The sequence below is a fragment of the Arvicola amphibius genome, chromosome 6 (assembly GCF_903992535.2).
Source record: "Arvicola amphibius chromosome 6, mArvAmp1.2, whole genome shotgun sequence".
Lineage (NCBI taxonomy): Eukaryota > Metazoa > Chordata > Mammalia > Rodentia > Cricetidae > Arvicola > Arvicola amphibius.
Genome location: NC_052052.2, coordinates 10,748,502 through 10,765,118, shown reverse-complemented (window position 1 = coordinate 10,765,118; position 16,617 = coordinate 10,748,502). Strand labels below are relative to the sequence as shown.

Genomic DNA, 16,617 nt, shown 5'->3' with positions numbered 1-16,617 from the left:
TGGGGTTGTTGACAGACAGGGGAGGTCCCATCCCTGTCACATCTTATTTTACCTTTGTCTTACTCATAAGCATATGCATGAATCCCATCAAGACTTAGGTTATAAACTCACTTATGCGTCAGTTGTCACCATGAGCTGGGGTAGGGATGGCAACATTTGGTGAGACTCAGTGCCATCCAGAAGTCACAATAGTGAGCATCTAAATGACTACTGTTTGTAAAGCACACACTGTATCATCTATGGTAACTTCCATGTTATTCATGCAGGCTCCACTCTTCTCCAGAGCTACTAATTAAACACTGCCTGACAGATCGCTGGCTGAGCCCAGTGCCTGGCACTCACTGATGGTTTCTGCTGGTCCACCTGGACTCACACTTGGCCAGAGTAAGTAAGCAAAAAGGCTTTGTTTTGAGTCTGGGGCTGGCCGGGGAGAAGACACACTGAGCCTGGGCGTTTTTGCAATAGCGGGTGAAAACAGGACTATCCCTGAAGGCCAAAACAGAAGCAGCTGAGAAAACAATGTAGGGTGTCGCAGGGACAAGCACCCCAACCTGAGAGAAGCACCCAATTGGGCAAGGCTAGACCAGTTTGTGTGCCGGAAAGACAAGACAGGGGCCAGGGAGATGGCTCAGTGCGGTTAAAATGCTTGCTGTGTGTAAGTCTAGGGACTGAGTTCAGTCCTAACATCTGTACAAATGCCAGATATGCTGGCCCCCACATGTATAATCCTAGCTTAGAGAACGTGGACACAGAAGGGTCTAGCCTACCCAGTGAGCTCCAGGCTAGTGAGAGGCCCTGTCTCATATTTAGGGAGATGGCATTCCAGGGATTAACAGTAGAGGCTGTCTCTGGCTTCGATACGCATTCACACATGTTCTGAAGTTGCACACCCTCTCCATCAAAATTAATAAACATCTGATTATAAATCAGAGTATAAATAAAAAGACGCAAGCTCGCCCTGCTATACACAATTGAGTAAAATAAACATCTGGAGAAAGGAGGAGTCTTCCTTGCAGAAGTCGTGTAGGTGGAGTGCTTGAGTAGGATTTCCCCGTGGGAAACGCTCTCCCATAGGTGGCGCAGGTCCCCACGGAGGCTGAGCATCAGGTAGTGACTGCTACCTGCCTCTCAAGAGCCAAAATAGTGACTCTATCACAACGAAACCTGGCGGGTAGACTGCCCTCATTCATTGAGGAGACACCTATGGGTGTCAGCAGACAAACGGGTGCCCCCTACAGAACTGGGATGGTCAGGGACTCCTGAAAGCTTTGACCCTGGTTACTTTCAGGCTAGGGGACAGTCTCCAGGATGTCTGGCCAGGACTCCTTAGCACTACCAAGGAGAGACAAGAAAATGTCACATAGCAAGGGGGGTGTGGTGGCTGAACACAGCATAGGTCCTGGCTGTGAGCGGGCCCTGAGGTGTCTTATAGTGATGACAGGTGGATCCTGTCTTATTGGCAATGGGGCAACTGGAAGAAGTGTTTCTAGAACTCTGTTACAGGCCAGCCTTTCTGTAAACCCCAAATTATGTCAGAATAAAGCTACTGTGTGCATATGTGTGCATGTATTGTTCACGTGGTGGGGGTGGAGCCACATGTGTATGTGTGTGCACGTGTGTGATAGGTTTGCACATGTGTGCGCGCATGTGTGCGCACGTGTGTGGATATGGTGCACATGTTGTGCGCGGCATGTGTGCGCATGTGTTCAGTGTTGTGGTGGTTGCATATGTGTATGCCTGTGGTGCATATGTGTGTGCATGTGTTTCATTGTGGATGGGTGGGTGCACATGGTGTATGTGTGTGCATGTGTGTGGATCAGTGCTTTGTGTGTGTGTATGTGTGTGTGTGTAGGCCAGTGTACAAACTTTGGACCCATCCACTTAGTTCTTTTTCCTTTTTTCTTCCTTCCCTTTCTTCTTCTTCTTTTTCTCTCTCTCATCTCTCTCTCTCTCTCTCTCTCTCTCTCTCTCTCTTCTTTTCTTTTTCCTTTCTTTTTGAGGACAGTCTCTCCATTGGCCTGGATCTCTCAGAGGAGGCTAGACTGTCTGGCTTCTGAGCCCTAGGGAATGACCCCTGACCCATCTCCACCTCCTCAGAGCTGGAATTGCAAATGTGCCACCCTGAGGATTCTTGGGATTAAATTCAGTTCTTTGGGTTTTTTGTTTGTTTGTTTGTTTGTTTTGTTTTAACAGGATCGTTCTACTCTCTAATGAGCAGCACTCACATGAAGAGGCAAGACCTTGTCCCAGTAAAGCAGTGTTTCTCAACCTTCCCAACACTGCGACCCTTTAATACAGTTCCTCATGCTGTGGTGACTCCCAACCATAAAATTATTTTCACTGATACTTCATAGCTATACTTTTGCTACTCTTATGAATCGTAAAGTAAATATCTTCTTTTTTCAGGTGATTTTAGGTGACCCCTGTGAGAGGGTCACTTGCTTCCCAAAGGGGTTGCAGCTCCCAGGTTGAGGGCTGCTGCAATAAAACCTCATTCCTAAACACAGACGCTGGTCTCTGCTTCGCTCACTGAAAGAAGCCAAGTAATGGTCTGGTTTTAAACGTGCCTTGAGCCACCTTAGGTCCAAATGCAGGCAAGCAGAGAACACTGGACTCTGCTCGTCTCACTGCCTGCCAACATGAACTAAAAACTGAGAGGGAGGGCGGGCGTGGTGGCGCACACCTTTAATCCCAGCTCTTGGGAGGCAGAGGCAGGTGGATCTCTGTGAGTTTGAGGCCAGCCTGGTCTACAGACAGAGTTCTAGGACTATAGAGAGAGACCCCGTGGCAAAACATAAACAAACAAACAAAAACAAGAGATGAGAGAGTAAAATTATCAACAGCCAAGCTTGCTTGCAGATGTGGCAAAGCCAAGTGCCTGACAAACTTTAAACCCAACCGACTGTGAAAGGCAGATACGGACCCACACTCTGTCTTTGGTTAAGAAAGAGACAGGAGGGCTGGAGAGATGGCTCAGAGGTTAAGAGCACTGACTGCTCTTCCGGAGGTCCTGAGTTCAATTCCCAGCAACCACATGGTGGCTCACAACCATCTGTAATGAGATCTGGTGCTCTCTTCTGGCTTGCAGGCATGGAGGCTGAACATTGTGTACATAATAAATAAACCTTTAAAAAAAAGAGACAGGATCCTGAGTAAACTGGGAGCATGGGGACTATGGGAGAGGGTTGCAGGGGGGGAGGGGAGAGGCAGGCAGGAAGGGGAGTAGAGAAAAATGTATAGCTCAATAAAATCAATTTTTTTTTAAAGAAAGAGGCAGGAGCTGAAGGAGGGCTCAGAGAGGGCTGCTTCTGTAGAGGACCAGGGTTTGGTTCCCAGCACCCACAACCACCTATAACTCCAGCTCCAGGGTATCTGCCTCCTTCTGGCCTCTGCAGGCAACTGCACTCGTGTGTGTGTGTGTGTGTGTGTGTGTGTGTGTGTGTGTGTGTGCGTGTGCATATGTGTGTATGTGCACATGCACACACACTCATGCATGCATGATTCCGGACACATATGCAAATAAAAATAAAATAAAAATCTTTCTAAAAAATGAAATACGGTCTGGAGAGGTGGCTTAGGGGTTAAGAGCACTGGCTGCTCTTCTGGAGGCCCTGAGTTCAATTCCCAGCAATCACTTGGTGGCTCACAACCATCTGTAATGAGACCTGGTGACTTCTTCTGGCCTGCAGGCATAAATATAGGCAGAACACTATATTTGTAATAAATAATTCTTTTAAAAAATAAAACAGATAATGTAAGCAGCAAAGGGCAAACCAAGGCCCAGGAGCTGTGCGGCGTTGCATCACCTGGTCACTCAGCCAATGAGGAGAGGGCTTGCATTAGGGTTGGTCACTCAGCCAATGAGGAGAGGGCTTGCATTAGGGTTACGCTAACTGCTCTCTGCACTTGGTCAGGTGTCGGCCATGCTGGTCTAATGTTAGGACTTGCAAAGTTGCGAAATACACTTCCTTGCTTTTAGTAGTCTGAGTCAGTGCTCTTACTATAGAGCGGGGAGGGGGACACATTTCTCATGCTCGGGGGCTGGACTTTGTTGATCTGCCCCCTCTGGATAAGGGAACAGGTTTGTTAATAAGCTGGGTCCAGCTTCGTCCTCTGCCCCTGACCACTTGACAAGTGATAAGTGTACAGTTCTCAGCCTCAGCTCTCTGCAGTGACTACCTGCCTTGCAGAAACTGAATCAGAGAATGTCCACGAAGCGCCTGGTCTCCTTCCTGACATTTAACGCTGGCTGCCAGGCACCACTGTCATTATCAGTCAGGGAAGAAAAAGACGAGCAGGGTTGCCAGGGGCCACAGCAGCACTCTGGGCAGAAGCCGAGGCAGAAGAGGAAGCCCACGACTTGAGTGTGTTTTCTTCCCATCGTGTGCTGGGTCAGCCCTGTCAGCACAGGCTGCTGCAGGCTCGGGAGATGTGGGGAGGGATGTGGCTTGAGTTCTCACGTCACCAGGGTGCACTGGGCTCTGGCAAAGTCCTCCTAGATCAGAGCGCAGGAGATCTGGCCATTACTGACAGGAAACCTGGGGGCTGGGGAGATGGCTTGGTGGGTAGTGTGCTTGCTGCAGGCAAGCTTGAGGACCCAAGTTCGTGTCTCCAGAACCCATGTGCAGCCTGATATGGTAGTGTACATCTGTAATCCCAGCCCTGCAAAGGTGAGACAGGGTGTGGAGACAGGGGAGTTCTCCAAAGCCTGTGGGCTAGCCTGGTGTACCCAGAGATGAATAAGAGAGCCTGTCTCAAGCGAGAGGAAGATGAGAAACAGCATCTGAGGTTGACCTCTGACCTCTACACATGTACCATACACATACACACATATGGGGGGGGGGCAGAAAGAGCTGGGAAAGCTGAGTCCTTGTGAGCCTCATATATAGCAGCATTGGTAGTCTTCACGCATCTACAGAAACACGAAAGGAGAAAAATAAGCCCATGACACCCACCTGCATCTGCTTGGCAGAAATTAGAAACAGAAGCCAGAAGGTTAAATAAGGGCTGGGGATGTGGCTCAGTTAGCGGGGTGCTCCGCCAGCGTGAATCAATCCCTGGGTTCCGTCCCTACTATCACACAAGCCACGTGTGGTGGTGCACACCTGTAACCCCAGCACTTGAGAGGTGGAGGCAGGAGGAGCAGAAGGATCCGAAGTTTAAAGATATCCTTGGCTATGTAGTGAGTTCAAGGCCAGCCTGGGCATCAAACACAAGACGAGGCAAACAAAAGGTCCCTCAAATGTCAGATGAGAGTCATGAGCCACTCTCCCCATATCCCTCTGCCCTCTTTTGGTTTATTTTTGTAGCCCACAGGTCCGGGTCATCAAACAGAAAGTGAAGTCATGGGAAAGTAGCTGAGTCCCCCAGCCCATCATTCATCCTGAGGAAGATAACCCACGAGACACATCTGTAGGCATGTCTGTGAGGGGTTATCTCGAGTACGGTAGCTGAGGTGGAAAGACACACCCTGAATGTGGGTGGCATCGTCCCCCTGGGTGCCATAAAAGGTAGAAATTGAGCTGAGCACCAACATTCGTCTCTCTCTGCTTCCTGATCGTGGGTGCCGTGTGCCCAGCTGCCTACACTCCTGTCACCATAATGGACTGTGTCCTTTTGACCTGTGAGCCAAAATAAACCTTGCTTGTAACAGGTATTTTCTTATGACAACAATACAACAACTAATACACACCAGGCAGTTGCTTTCACAGAGTCAGGACATAATGGTGGTTTGAGTGACTGGGGGTGCGTACATGGTGGAGGGGAGGGTTAGTGTTTGAGGGGCATGGAGTTTTAGTCCCATGAGCTGGTTCTATGATTTGACGCACAGAGAGAATGGGCATAAAACAAACAGACTTACCCCCATAGACATGGGTAAGACGGTAAATTCCATGGCAAATGTAGTTTGCCACAATTTTAGAAAAGAGAAATAAAAACAGACAATCAAAGGCGTCAGGACCGCCACAGGCTGAGTATGGGGAGGGAAGCATTTTGTAAACAGACTGTGTGAGGGCTGACTCAGAATTGCCTTGATTCTATAGAGGTGTCCGCACAATAGCTAGAAGAAGCTCCTATTCAGTAACCCACACTTGGGTGGAGCTGCCGATGGCAGCTGTCAAGCAAATGACCTCCACGCCCATGAGGAAGTCGGGGTGGTGACCTTCATCGCCTGCTGTAGCTGTAACCTGTTTTTACAGGAGTACTCACAAGCCAAAACCACCCATCCCACCCTTGAAACACATGTAGTTCAGTGTAGAACAAGTTCACCAGGGTGAAGTGTGGTTTTTAGAAAACAATGCTGGACTGGGTAGATGGCTCAGTGCGGAAAGGCGCTGACGGCCAAGCCGGATAACTGACAGCTTCCTTAGGACTGAGGCTGTGTGAGTTTCAAGTTCTCTTTCACTTGAATTGAGATCGTAATTTAGGATGTAACCTCAGGCCCATTTCTGAGCTGGTCCAAAACAACAACTGGCATGTGCCCATCACCTACTCAGACACAGAGTTTAAAGATATACCCTCCCAATGTCAGGTGCCCTGGAGAAGACTCTTGTCATATGGGGGATCCGCGTTGGACCAGAGAGAAGCAGCAGAGCTGAGCAGTCTGGAAGGCAGGCGCCCATCTCTGTGCTTTCAAACCCACCTAGCTGCTTTCAGCCTCTTCTGAACATCTCATATAATGCCCATCGGGGGAGCTGACACATCCTCCCCCGCCCTCCCCGCCCAGCAGCCCCCCACCCCGCTAAGCTCCCTGGGAGGCACCCGAACGGGGCCTGGGCGGAGTCTTGTTGCTATGCCATGCGTGGTCGGTGTAGGTTGCAGAGTGCTCCCACAGAGGTACCTGAGAACAGGACTACACGCATGCGCCGGTATAGCACCCCACCTCCACCCTCCACCACGCAGCCGCTGGGCTCACCTGGGGCGGGTTCTCAATGACCAGCTCGTAGGTCAGTCCTGTAGAGCCAAACCGCAGGATGTCCCCAGGGATCAGCTTCACTGCCACGTTCTGAATGTGGCACTCGTTGACAAACGTGCCGTTGCGGGAGTTAAAGTCCTGAAGGACGAAGCTGCCCTCCTCCTCGTTGAATTCGATGAGCGCATGGTGGTTGTCAATGTCTGGGGACTGACACAGAGAAAAAGCAGTCAGGGCTGCAGACATGAAAATCACATCCTTGATACTGGCTGCTCATGGGTTGCCAGAAGGTGGCGACACTGAGCGGTCTTGCTGGGTCCTCCTCATCTGTGTGTGCGCATGTGCATGTGTGTACACCTGTGCACGTGTGTGTGGAAGCCGAGATGAAACAGCAGAATGTTCATCTAAGGCAGTGGTTCTCACCCTTCCTGATGCGTCTGGCCGCTGATACAGTTCCTCCAGGTGTGTGACCTCCCACCATAAAATTGCTGGTTGCTACTTCAAGACTGTAATTTTGCTACTGTTGTGAATTGTAGTGCAAATCACTGTGTTTTCTGATGATCTTAGGCAACCCCTTGGAAAGGGTTTTTTAACCCCACTTCGGCCCCCCCCCCCCATAAGGGGGTTGTGACTCACAGGTTGAAAACCACTGTTCTAAAGGGAGGGGAAACATTCCATCCTGCTAGGAAGCTCTTTTAAGCTAGGGAAGGAAACAACTCAGAGGCATTATTCGGGAAGTTCCAGAAACTACCAGATGCACTAGGTCCCTCCCTCCCCAAGCTTATACAAGCAGTGGACTTGCCAAGAGAGACAGACAGACAAGCTGAACTTCCCAGAAGAAGCAGAGCTACCCAGAAAGGACACTCCAACCTGCTGAGCTACTGCAGGCTTTGCAGTGTGCTCCAGGTTCCCAGCTTTATGAGCCGTCACCCATGCTGGCATGGGCTTTTGTGATATAGCTGTCTTTGAGTCATTTCTGTTCCTGTGAGTAACCCCTCACCGATATTCCCATAAGTAACCCCAATAAAATTTATTGATCCACCAAGTTGGACTTTGGTGGTATCTGTCCTTTGGTCTGTCGTCAGTTCCCTGTTTGAGCTATATAGATTTTGTTTTCAAGTCTCAGAAATAGTGTCACGCAGCAGGCACCTTCATTGTTCCTTGCCTTAACTTCGGAGACAGTGTCTCTCACTGCATCATTGCTTTGGATGAACTGGCTGGCCAGCAAGCCCAGGGCTCCTCCCACCCACTCATGCCAAGTTCTGGACTTCCAGATGACCTGACTTCTCATGTGGAAGCTGAGCATCTAAGCTCAGGTCCTATCCTCATCTGTTTCTCTGTTGCTAGGGCAAACCCTGACCAAAAACAATTTGGGGGAAGGAAGGTTTATTTGGCTTACACTTAAGGTTCATCACGGACAGACATCAGGGCAGGGACCTGGAGGCAGGAATGAAATTAGAAGCCGTGGAGGAGTGCTACAGAGTGGCTTGCATTTAGGCTTGTGTCCAACCACCCTTGTTAACTACCCAGGCCTATCTGCCCAGGGATGATAACACCCAGAGCGGGCTGGGCCCTCCCACATCAACCAGCACCCAAGAACATGCCCCACAGACATGCCCACAGGCCAATCTGATGCAGGCCAGTCTTCAGTAGCAGGCCCCTCCTTCCAAGTATATGGGGCTGACAACCAGAACCAGTCAGAACAGCATTCCAGACACATCAACATTTTAGAGCTGTTATTACCCTTGGCTCAGTGGCAAATGGTATCACACACATATGATGGATTACTAATCTATGGGCTTATCCAAGTGGGACTAACTGAGTCACGGGAGTCAGGGACGGGACTTTCAAGGACCGAGGAGATGGCTCTGTTGGTGAAGTGCTTGCTTTCTTTTGAAACATGAGGACCTGAGGTTATCCCCATGTAAAAAGTCAGGCTGGTGGCACATGCTTGAAATCCTAGCTGTGGACCCCTAAGGCTCCCTGGCTGGCCAGCTTCGCCTACTTGGTAAGCTTTGGGCCACTGGGAGACACTGTTAAAAAATGTGTGTGTGTGCTGGGCAGTGGTGGCGCACGCCTTTAATCCCAGCACTCGGGAGGCAGAGGCAGGCGGATCTCTGTGAGTTCGAGACCAGCCTGGTCTACAAGAGCTAGTTCCAGGACAGGCTCCAAAGCCACAGAGAAACCCTGTCTCGAAAAACCAAAAAAAAAAAAAAAAAAAAAAAAAAAAAAAGAAAAAAATGTGTGTGTGTGTGTGTGTGTGTGTGGTGTGTACACCTGAAAAATAACACCTAAAGTTGTTATTTGATCTCCACACGCATACATGCACATGTGCACAAACTTGCACATACACACACACATGCACACACACACACACACACACACACACATGCATGCACCAATCAGACCAGACTTTTGGTAGCTGGATCTAAAGAGGGGCCTGAAGGGAAATCACAGGCAATCAGCCTCTGTGGCTGCTTTTAAAGGCTAAAGGGGCCAGAAGCCATGGAATGTCAGGAGCTTCCAGAACCCAAGTATGTCCTCCGACTGACAGCCAACAAGGAAAGGAGGGTCTCATTTCTGTAAGTGCAAGAAAATGAATTCTTTCAAAAACCTGAATGGGCTGGGGGACACACCATCTTCAAGATGTCTGGGAGGACCCCAGGTCCGTCAACACTTGCTTTTGACTTTGAGTGACAGAACAGAGACTGAATCCACCCAGATTTCTGGCCTGAGATCTGTGAGATAGTAAGTGTAGCATTGGAGACAGAAAGCTAACGTAGGGAGGGAAATGATCTGTTCTAACAGCTGCCAGTGGCGGTCCCAGCCACTTCCCAGCAGTGCTATCTCATGACACTGTCACCACAAAGGTCCCCATTGCACATGCTCAGAAGCAGTGGCTGAAGGAGACTGCGCAGCTTGTCTGCACCCTGTACCCTACTGGGCAGAGCTGAGCTCACCCTCTTGCCACCAAAAACCAATCAGCCAGTTTCCCATTCTTTCTGCCTGTTCAAGAGTCTCTCAAAGAAACAGAGATGGCCAACTGCAAAGCCGTTTGTGGGGAGGCTCCATCTTCCAGGTACGTTCTGTACTGAATGCTTAGCCTTGCCTGCCCACGCTACCGAGGTTCTCTGTTTCTTGACTTGCTGTCTCAGGGTTTCTACTGCTGTGGAGAGACACCATGACCACAACGCTCTCACAAAGGAAAAGAATTTAATTGAGGTGACTCACATTTTGAGAGGTTTAGTCCATTATCATCATGGTGCAACATGGTGGCATACAGGCAGACATGATGTTGGAGAAGCCAAGAGTCCTGTAACTTGGCTTGCAGGCAAAAGGAAGTGGTCTGAGACATTGGGCATGGCTTGAGCATACATGAGACCGCAAAGCCCACCTCTGTGGCCACTTCCTCCCACAAGAGCACACCTACTCCAACAAGGCCACACCTCCTATAGTGCACTAGATATCCAAAGGGAATAGACTCCCTTTGGGGGCCATTGTCTTTCAACCAACACTCTTGCCAAGCCAGACCACTGGTCACCGAATCCGGGCCCTCGCCTAGCTGCTGGATGTCCTTTGCAGGCCGACTCTGACAGGCTTCTGTTTAAAGAGGCAATTAGGCTTCATTTACTCTGAGAACCTGCCCTTTGTACCCCACGTAGGTCTCAAGGGCTACCCTAGTACAGCCTCCAGATCCACTTAGGAAAACATGTTGTTACCCTAGTTTCCCAGCAGAGGGCGCCAGCCCAACGTGTTGCCTCAAAAGAGAATCACGAGCTTGTCAGCTGGTTTACAGTTAGCTCCCATAAAGGATTCCACTGCTTTAGGTGGCTGCCTTAGTATCTCTGTGAACCCACAGGTTTTTGGGTGTTCCTCAAGCCACATGGGGAAGCATGAAGTCAGTATCACTTCTGAAACCACTCCTGACTGGCTCTGTGGTTTTGGCTTTTCCAAGACCCATTTACGCACTTTGGTATACAAGAGAATGATAACAATAATAGTGGTTTTTATCCCATAGGGTAGCATTGTGTGTGTGCATATTCATATGTGACAGTGTGCATGTGTGTGTGTTCAAGCGTGTGCATTCATGTGTGTCAGTCTCTTTCCTTAGATGCTGTTCACCATATTTTATGGCACAGGATCTCTTGCTGGTCTGGAACTTGCCAGTATGGCTTGTCTGGCCAGCCAGGGAGCACCAGGCATCCCCCTGAGTTACCCCTCTATGGAAGCAATCTCACGGACACACCTTCAAAAGATACGCTTCCTAAGGGATTCTAAAGGTTGCTACAGTAACAACGAGATCAGTTGTCATAGGACTAAGGGAGGTGGAAGAGAGGATGCTGCCAGAAGAGACGAGGCTAGCTGGATGTGGCAAGAGGAGGAATCTGATAGTTAGGAGTCTGCATTTAATAACCAAACTCATAAGCAAGTGCAAAGCCCATCAGCCGCTGGATGGGGACATTTCTCCATTTAAAAAGAACTGAAGGCCTTTCCCAGCAGAGCTCAAATAACCATCGCGTTCACCAGGCACAGAGATGTGCGCCTGCCATCAAAGCCACGTGTGTGACAGAGGCAGGAGGATTGCTCGAGTGTAGGAGTTTAATACCAGTCTGAGCAACATAGTGAGACTCGTCTCATAAACAAAGAAAGAGGGGCTGGGGAGGTGGCTCAGTTGGTACTCCGCTTACCATGCAAATGTGAGAACTTGGCTTTTGATTCCCACCGTGAGTGATAGGCATGGCAGGGGCATCTGGAACCCTAGCCATGGAGGCATTTAGGAGGGTGAAGACAGGTGGATCCCAGGAATCCAGACTTTGAGCTCCAGGGTCAGTGAGATGTTGTCCCAAAATTAAACTTGGGTCTAAGAGATGGCTCAGTGGTGAAGAGGTTTGAAGAGCTCTGAAATCTATTAGCTGTGCTCAGGGAGCTCACAACCCGCTGTAACTCGGCTCCGGGGGCTCCCACACCCTCATCTGGGCTCTGCAGACAACCACACAGGCACACATGCATGCACACACACATGTGCATGCACACACACACACAGAGGCAGAGAGAAACAGAGGAGAGAGAGAGAGAGAGAGAGAGAGAGAGAGAGAGAGAGAGAGAGAGAGAGAGAGAGAGAGAGAAACTATCTCCAATATTAAAATGTACAAATTACACTTCAGGAGGGTTTAGCGCTGAGCTGAGCTGGGTTAAGTCAGGGAGAGGAAGAGTCACAGAGTGGCCATTTTGAAATTCAGTCCCCATTCTGGCCGGGAGTCCTTCAGTTCCTTTCTCCCCTTGCTCTCCCAGTCTGGAGCAGAACCTTAGTAACCACCCTAGGAGCCCACCTGCCTCACAGCCCCCTTCCCAGTCTTCCTTGTGGACCCACTGCTTTTCTTCCAGGACTCTGGGCTCACCACGCGTCCTCACACTCCAGGGCCTTTACACGCGGTATTCCCTTGCTCCCTTGGGTAGCTGAGTCCTCCCTGACCTTTGCTGATCTTTCCCTGATGCTGACATGCGGCGGTCAGCACATCTGTGGGCACTCATGGCCTGTATGTGTCTGCTTCCTGATTGCAGGACCGTGTGGCTCTGCCCTAGGTGCTTTCATGCCAGGTAAATATTTGTGAAATTGAACATGTGGTGAGAAACAGTGGAGACCAGGCTGGCTAAGGTGGGCTTCCTGCTGCCACAAGGAAGCCAAAACCTGCACAGGAGACAGAGAAAAGTCTGGAAGGAAACCCTGGAGAAGAGCCTTGGCTATACCCAAGTGCTATGATCATGTTTGACTTTTCCCCTTATACTTAATTGGTTTATTTAGTTTCTTTTTTGAGACAGTCTCACTATGTAGCCCTTCACTGGGCTGGGACTTGCTATATAGACCAGGCTGGCCTTGAATTCATAGAAATCTAGCCACCTCTGCCTCCCAAGTGCCGGGTATAAAGGCCCCTGCCTCATGTATGTCTGGCTACTTTCTATGATTTTAAGTGCTCGACTCCTTTTCATCTTCGGAAAATTTAATGTCAAAATACAATGACATCTACGCCCTGTGTGAGGTTGGGTTTACTAATGGAAAGAAATCTTGGTGAACAGGTTCCCCATCTTTTAGAATTAACCTAGGCAAATAAAACTATTTATTGTAAGATTTTTTAAAAAAAAAATACATTTTTTTATTAATTTGGGGGTGTGCCTATGCCATGGCACACATGTGGAGGTCAGAGGACAATTTGCAGGGTCTGGCATTTTTCTTCCACCATGTGGCTCCCAGGATCAAACACAGGTGATCAGACTTGGCAGCAAGCCTCTGCCCACCAAGCCTCACCAGCTCAACTTTATTCAGTGAGGTGAATATTTAAATTTGTATTTTTACGTGTTTACGTGCATGCGTGCATATGTGTGTGTGTGTGTGTATACTTTCTGAGTGCTGAATCTCTGGAACTGGATTTACAGGCAGTTGTGAGCCTCATGTGGGCTGGGCTCTCTTAGCAGCATGCTCTCTTAACTGCTGGGCCATCACTCCACCCTGGTGGCTTCCATTTGCACGAGGCCAAGAACAGTAGGTGGCCGATTATTTTTATATCAAATGCCACTCAGTTTCTGCCTGCATAATAAGGATTCTCATTGATTCTCTTCCCCAAACAGCCTCAGTCTCCATAGCTGCCCCCTTGCCTCTCTGGGCTCCTGAAAATCTCTCTCAGCCTCATTTTATGAGACCATAATAATGATTATGGTGTTACTTACTTACTTAGCATCGTGTGCCAGGCATTTGGATGCCTTTTCTCATTCATGCAGCACAAGAACCCAGAGAGGGACATAGTTTACAGATGGGAACGTAAGCTTAAAGCTGCACAGCCAGGAAATGGCTGAAGGAAGTTCAGGTCCAAATCTGTCTTTCCTCAAAGCCTTGCTTTGCCAAACCATTATGATTTTTTATTCTGATAGTCAGGTCCAAAAAGAGAGATCCCTGGGCAATGAAATGGTCCAGCAGGTAAAAGTGCTTGCCATTGGCACAGCTGGCCAATGAGGATGAACGAGCAGGAGAGCTGTCCCTGCCCCTCATCAGCTGCAGCACGCGGGAGAGTGGCCTCTGCACCTCAACTGGACATCATAGGACAGGCCCTGAGGGCATCCCTGTGGGAGAACCAGCCCGAGGTTGTAGAAGACCCGGCCACACCCCTTGCTCGTTGCTGCCAGGGTGAACTGGCCAGGGCAATGCTGGAGAGCTCCCCCTGGTGGTGAAGACGGAAGAGCTGGTCCGCTGACCAACCCTGCAACTACCTGGACCCAGAACCAGGGTGATGTGTTGACCACCCCAACATTCACCCCATCTGTGATCTCCTGGGGCACGGGTGAAGGAAAGGGCAGTCCTGCAGAATCAGGGCTGCAGGATTTCTATGACACAGGGCAGCAAGGGTACGCCCAGGAAGAGTCCCAGTGAGGGCCCCGCATCAGTGTAGCAGAGGCCCGGGGCCTCGAACCAAACCAGTGACTCTTTGCGATGAAGGTCTGCATATAAAGATGTACGGATGAAGGGTCTACGTGACTCACTGTGCCACACTGCAGCTTCCATGACAAGATGTTCCCTTTCTACCTTTTCTTTTTCGTCTTAAATTTTATTTTGTTTTATTTTGGTGGGGGGAGGTTGCAGGGACAGAGGGCGGATGTGAGGGGACGGGAGATGGGTGAGATTGGAACGCATGATGTGAAAGACACAAAGAATAAATTAAAAAGAAAGTTAAAAAGAAAAAGTGCTTCCCATGCTAGCCTGGGCGGATGAGTCTAATTTCTGCCATCCTCCCTCGAAAAGGTGGAAGGAGAGGACCAACTCCACAAAGTTATCCGCATGCCACCTCTCATGGTTCTCTCTTCTTCTCTTCCCCTCCTCTCTCTCTCTCTCTCTCTCTCTCTCTCTCTCCCTCCCTCCCTCCCTCCCTCCCTCACACACACATGCATACACACAAATAATAATAAATGAAATAAAAAAATTAAACTTTTGTTTTTATCTTGGATAACAGGAAGTAAAATGACCTAAAGTCTCTCTCTCTCTTTTTCTCTCTCATTCCGGTTTTTCAAGACAAGGTTTCTCTGTGTAATAGCCCTGGCTGTCCTGGAACTTGCTCTGTAGACCAGGCTGCCCTTGAACACACGGAGATATGCCAGCCTCTGCTTCCCGAGTGCTGGGATTAAAGGCATGCGCTGCCACTACCTGGCCCATGGCAACTATTGTAAAGGAAAACATTCAGTTGGGGCTGACTGATGGTTCAGAGGCTTAGTTCATTATCATGGTGGGAAGCACGACAGCATGCAGGTAGACATAATGCTAGGGTGATGGTTGAGAGTTCTACGTCTTGATCACAAGCAACAGGAAGTGAGCTGTGTACTATACTGGGCATAGCTTGAGCATATATATATGATCATATATATACATATATGTATATATATATGATCATATATATATACATATATATATATATATATGTATATATATATATGATCTCAAAGCCTTCCCCCACAGTGTTGCACCTCCATACATATTTTAAGCTGCTTAAATATTCAAAGAGACTCCGAGCCTCTGTTTTTATTAGTCATTTCTTCCGCTTCCTTAGCTGTCAGTGAATGGAGGCTCTGGACCAAACCACAGCTCATCAGAGAACAGAAGTGAAATCAGAGGAGGCTGTGGCTAAGCCCAAGGCTTCACCTCAGAGCTTTCTGGACTCCAGGGTCCCCTCACAGGCAGGCTACGGAAAGGGAAAGGTTTGGAAAGAGAGAGGCCTCCCCTGACACAGGGAGGGGATGGCAGTTCAATGCACCTGCTCTGTGCACACCTTCCAAACTCACCCAGAAGGCTAGTTCTGGGCAGGGGACAACTTGGGATGTGGGAAGATGTGTTCAGCAACAGGTGGAAGGCCCATCACCTCCAGGTGACACTCAGCTCCCCTTCTCCACCCAGAAGATTCCTACACGTGATAGTGGATCCTTGGCGGCACAAGAACTGAGAACCGAGGTGGCTGCTTGCCACATGTAGCCATTGGACTTTGAGAGTCCTGCATCCGCCCCACACTAAGGAGCACTGGGGTAGCACGGGGCAGGGGTGGGCTGTGTTCTTACCTGTAGGACGAGGTCCGAATCTGCATGCTTGCCGATTGTGGTGCTTTTGTTTAGGACAAAGAAGCCATCTGCGCTCTTCAAATAGGCTTTCATTCTCTCTGATTTCCCTGCAGAATGGTTCAGAAAGACTTTGGTTAGAGAGACACATTCTAAGTCAGTCTGGGATGGATGTGGTCTCCCTAGGATCCTGAGGGAGAGAGGTCTGTAGAGACAGGGAGTGGCCAGGTGGTGTGACAAGGTCATGCCCTCTGAAGGTCATCTCACTAATAGTGATCACCAACAGAGAAGAATTGAAATCTAATAATCAGACTCAAGGTATTTATTTTTTTAACGTATTTATTTATATTATGTCAATGTGTGTGTGCTTGAGTGTATGTGTGCTCACCAAGTGCATGCAGAAATATGCAGAGGTCAGAAGAGGGTACCAGATCCCCTGGGATTGGAGTTACAAGTGATTGTGAAGGGGGGTTGTGCTGGAGAGATGGCTCAGAGGTTAAGAGCTCTGGCTGCTCTTTCAGAGGTCCTGAGTTCGATTCCCAGCAACCACATGGGGCTCACAACCATCTGTAATCAAAGGATATCTATAATGGGATTTGATATCCTCTTCTGGTACAAAG

At 49.2% G+C, this 16,617-nt stretch overlaps 1 protein-coding gene across 1 annotated transcript in view; it reads right to left on the bottom strand.

Moving 5' to 3' along the window:
• Positions 1–16,093, bottom strand: part of Fhad1 (forkhead associated phosphopeptide binding domain 1) — a 110,404-nt gene extending 94,311 nt beyond the window's left edge. The window contains exons 1-2 of the mRNA XM_038334024.1: positions 16,001–16,093; positions 6,914–7,120 (exon numbers count right to left, since the gene is read on the bottom strand). Of these exons, the coding sequence (XP_038189952.1) occupies positions 6,914–7,120; positions 16,001–16,093 (300 nt within the window). The remainder of the gene's footprint in view (positions 1–6,913; positions 7,121–16,000) is intronic.
• Positions 16,094–16,617: the final 524 nt, after the last annotated feature.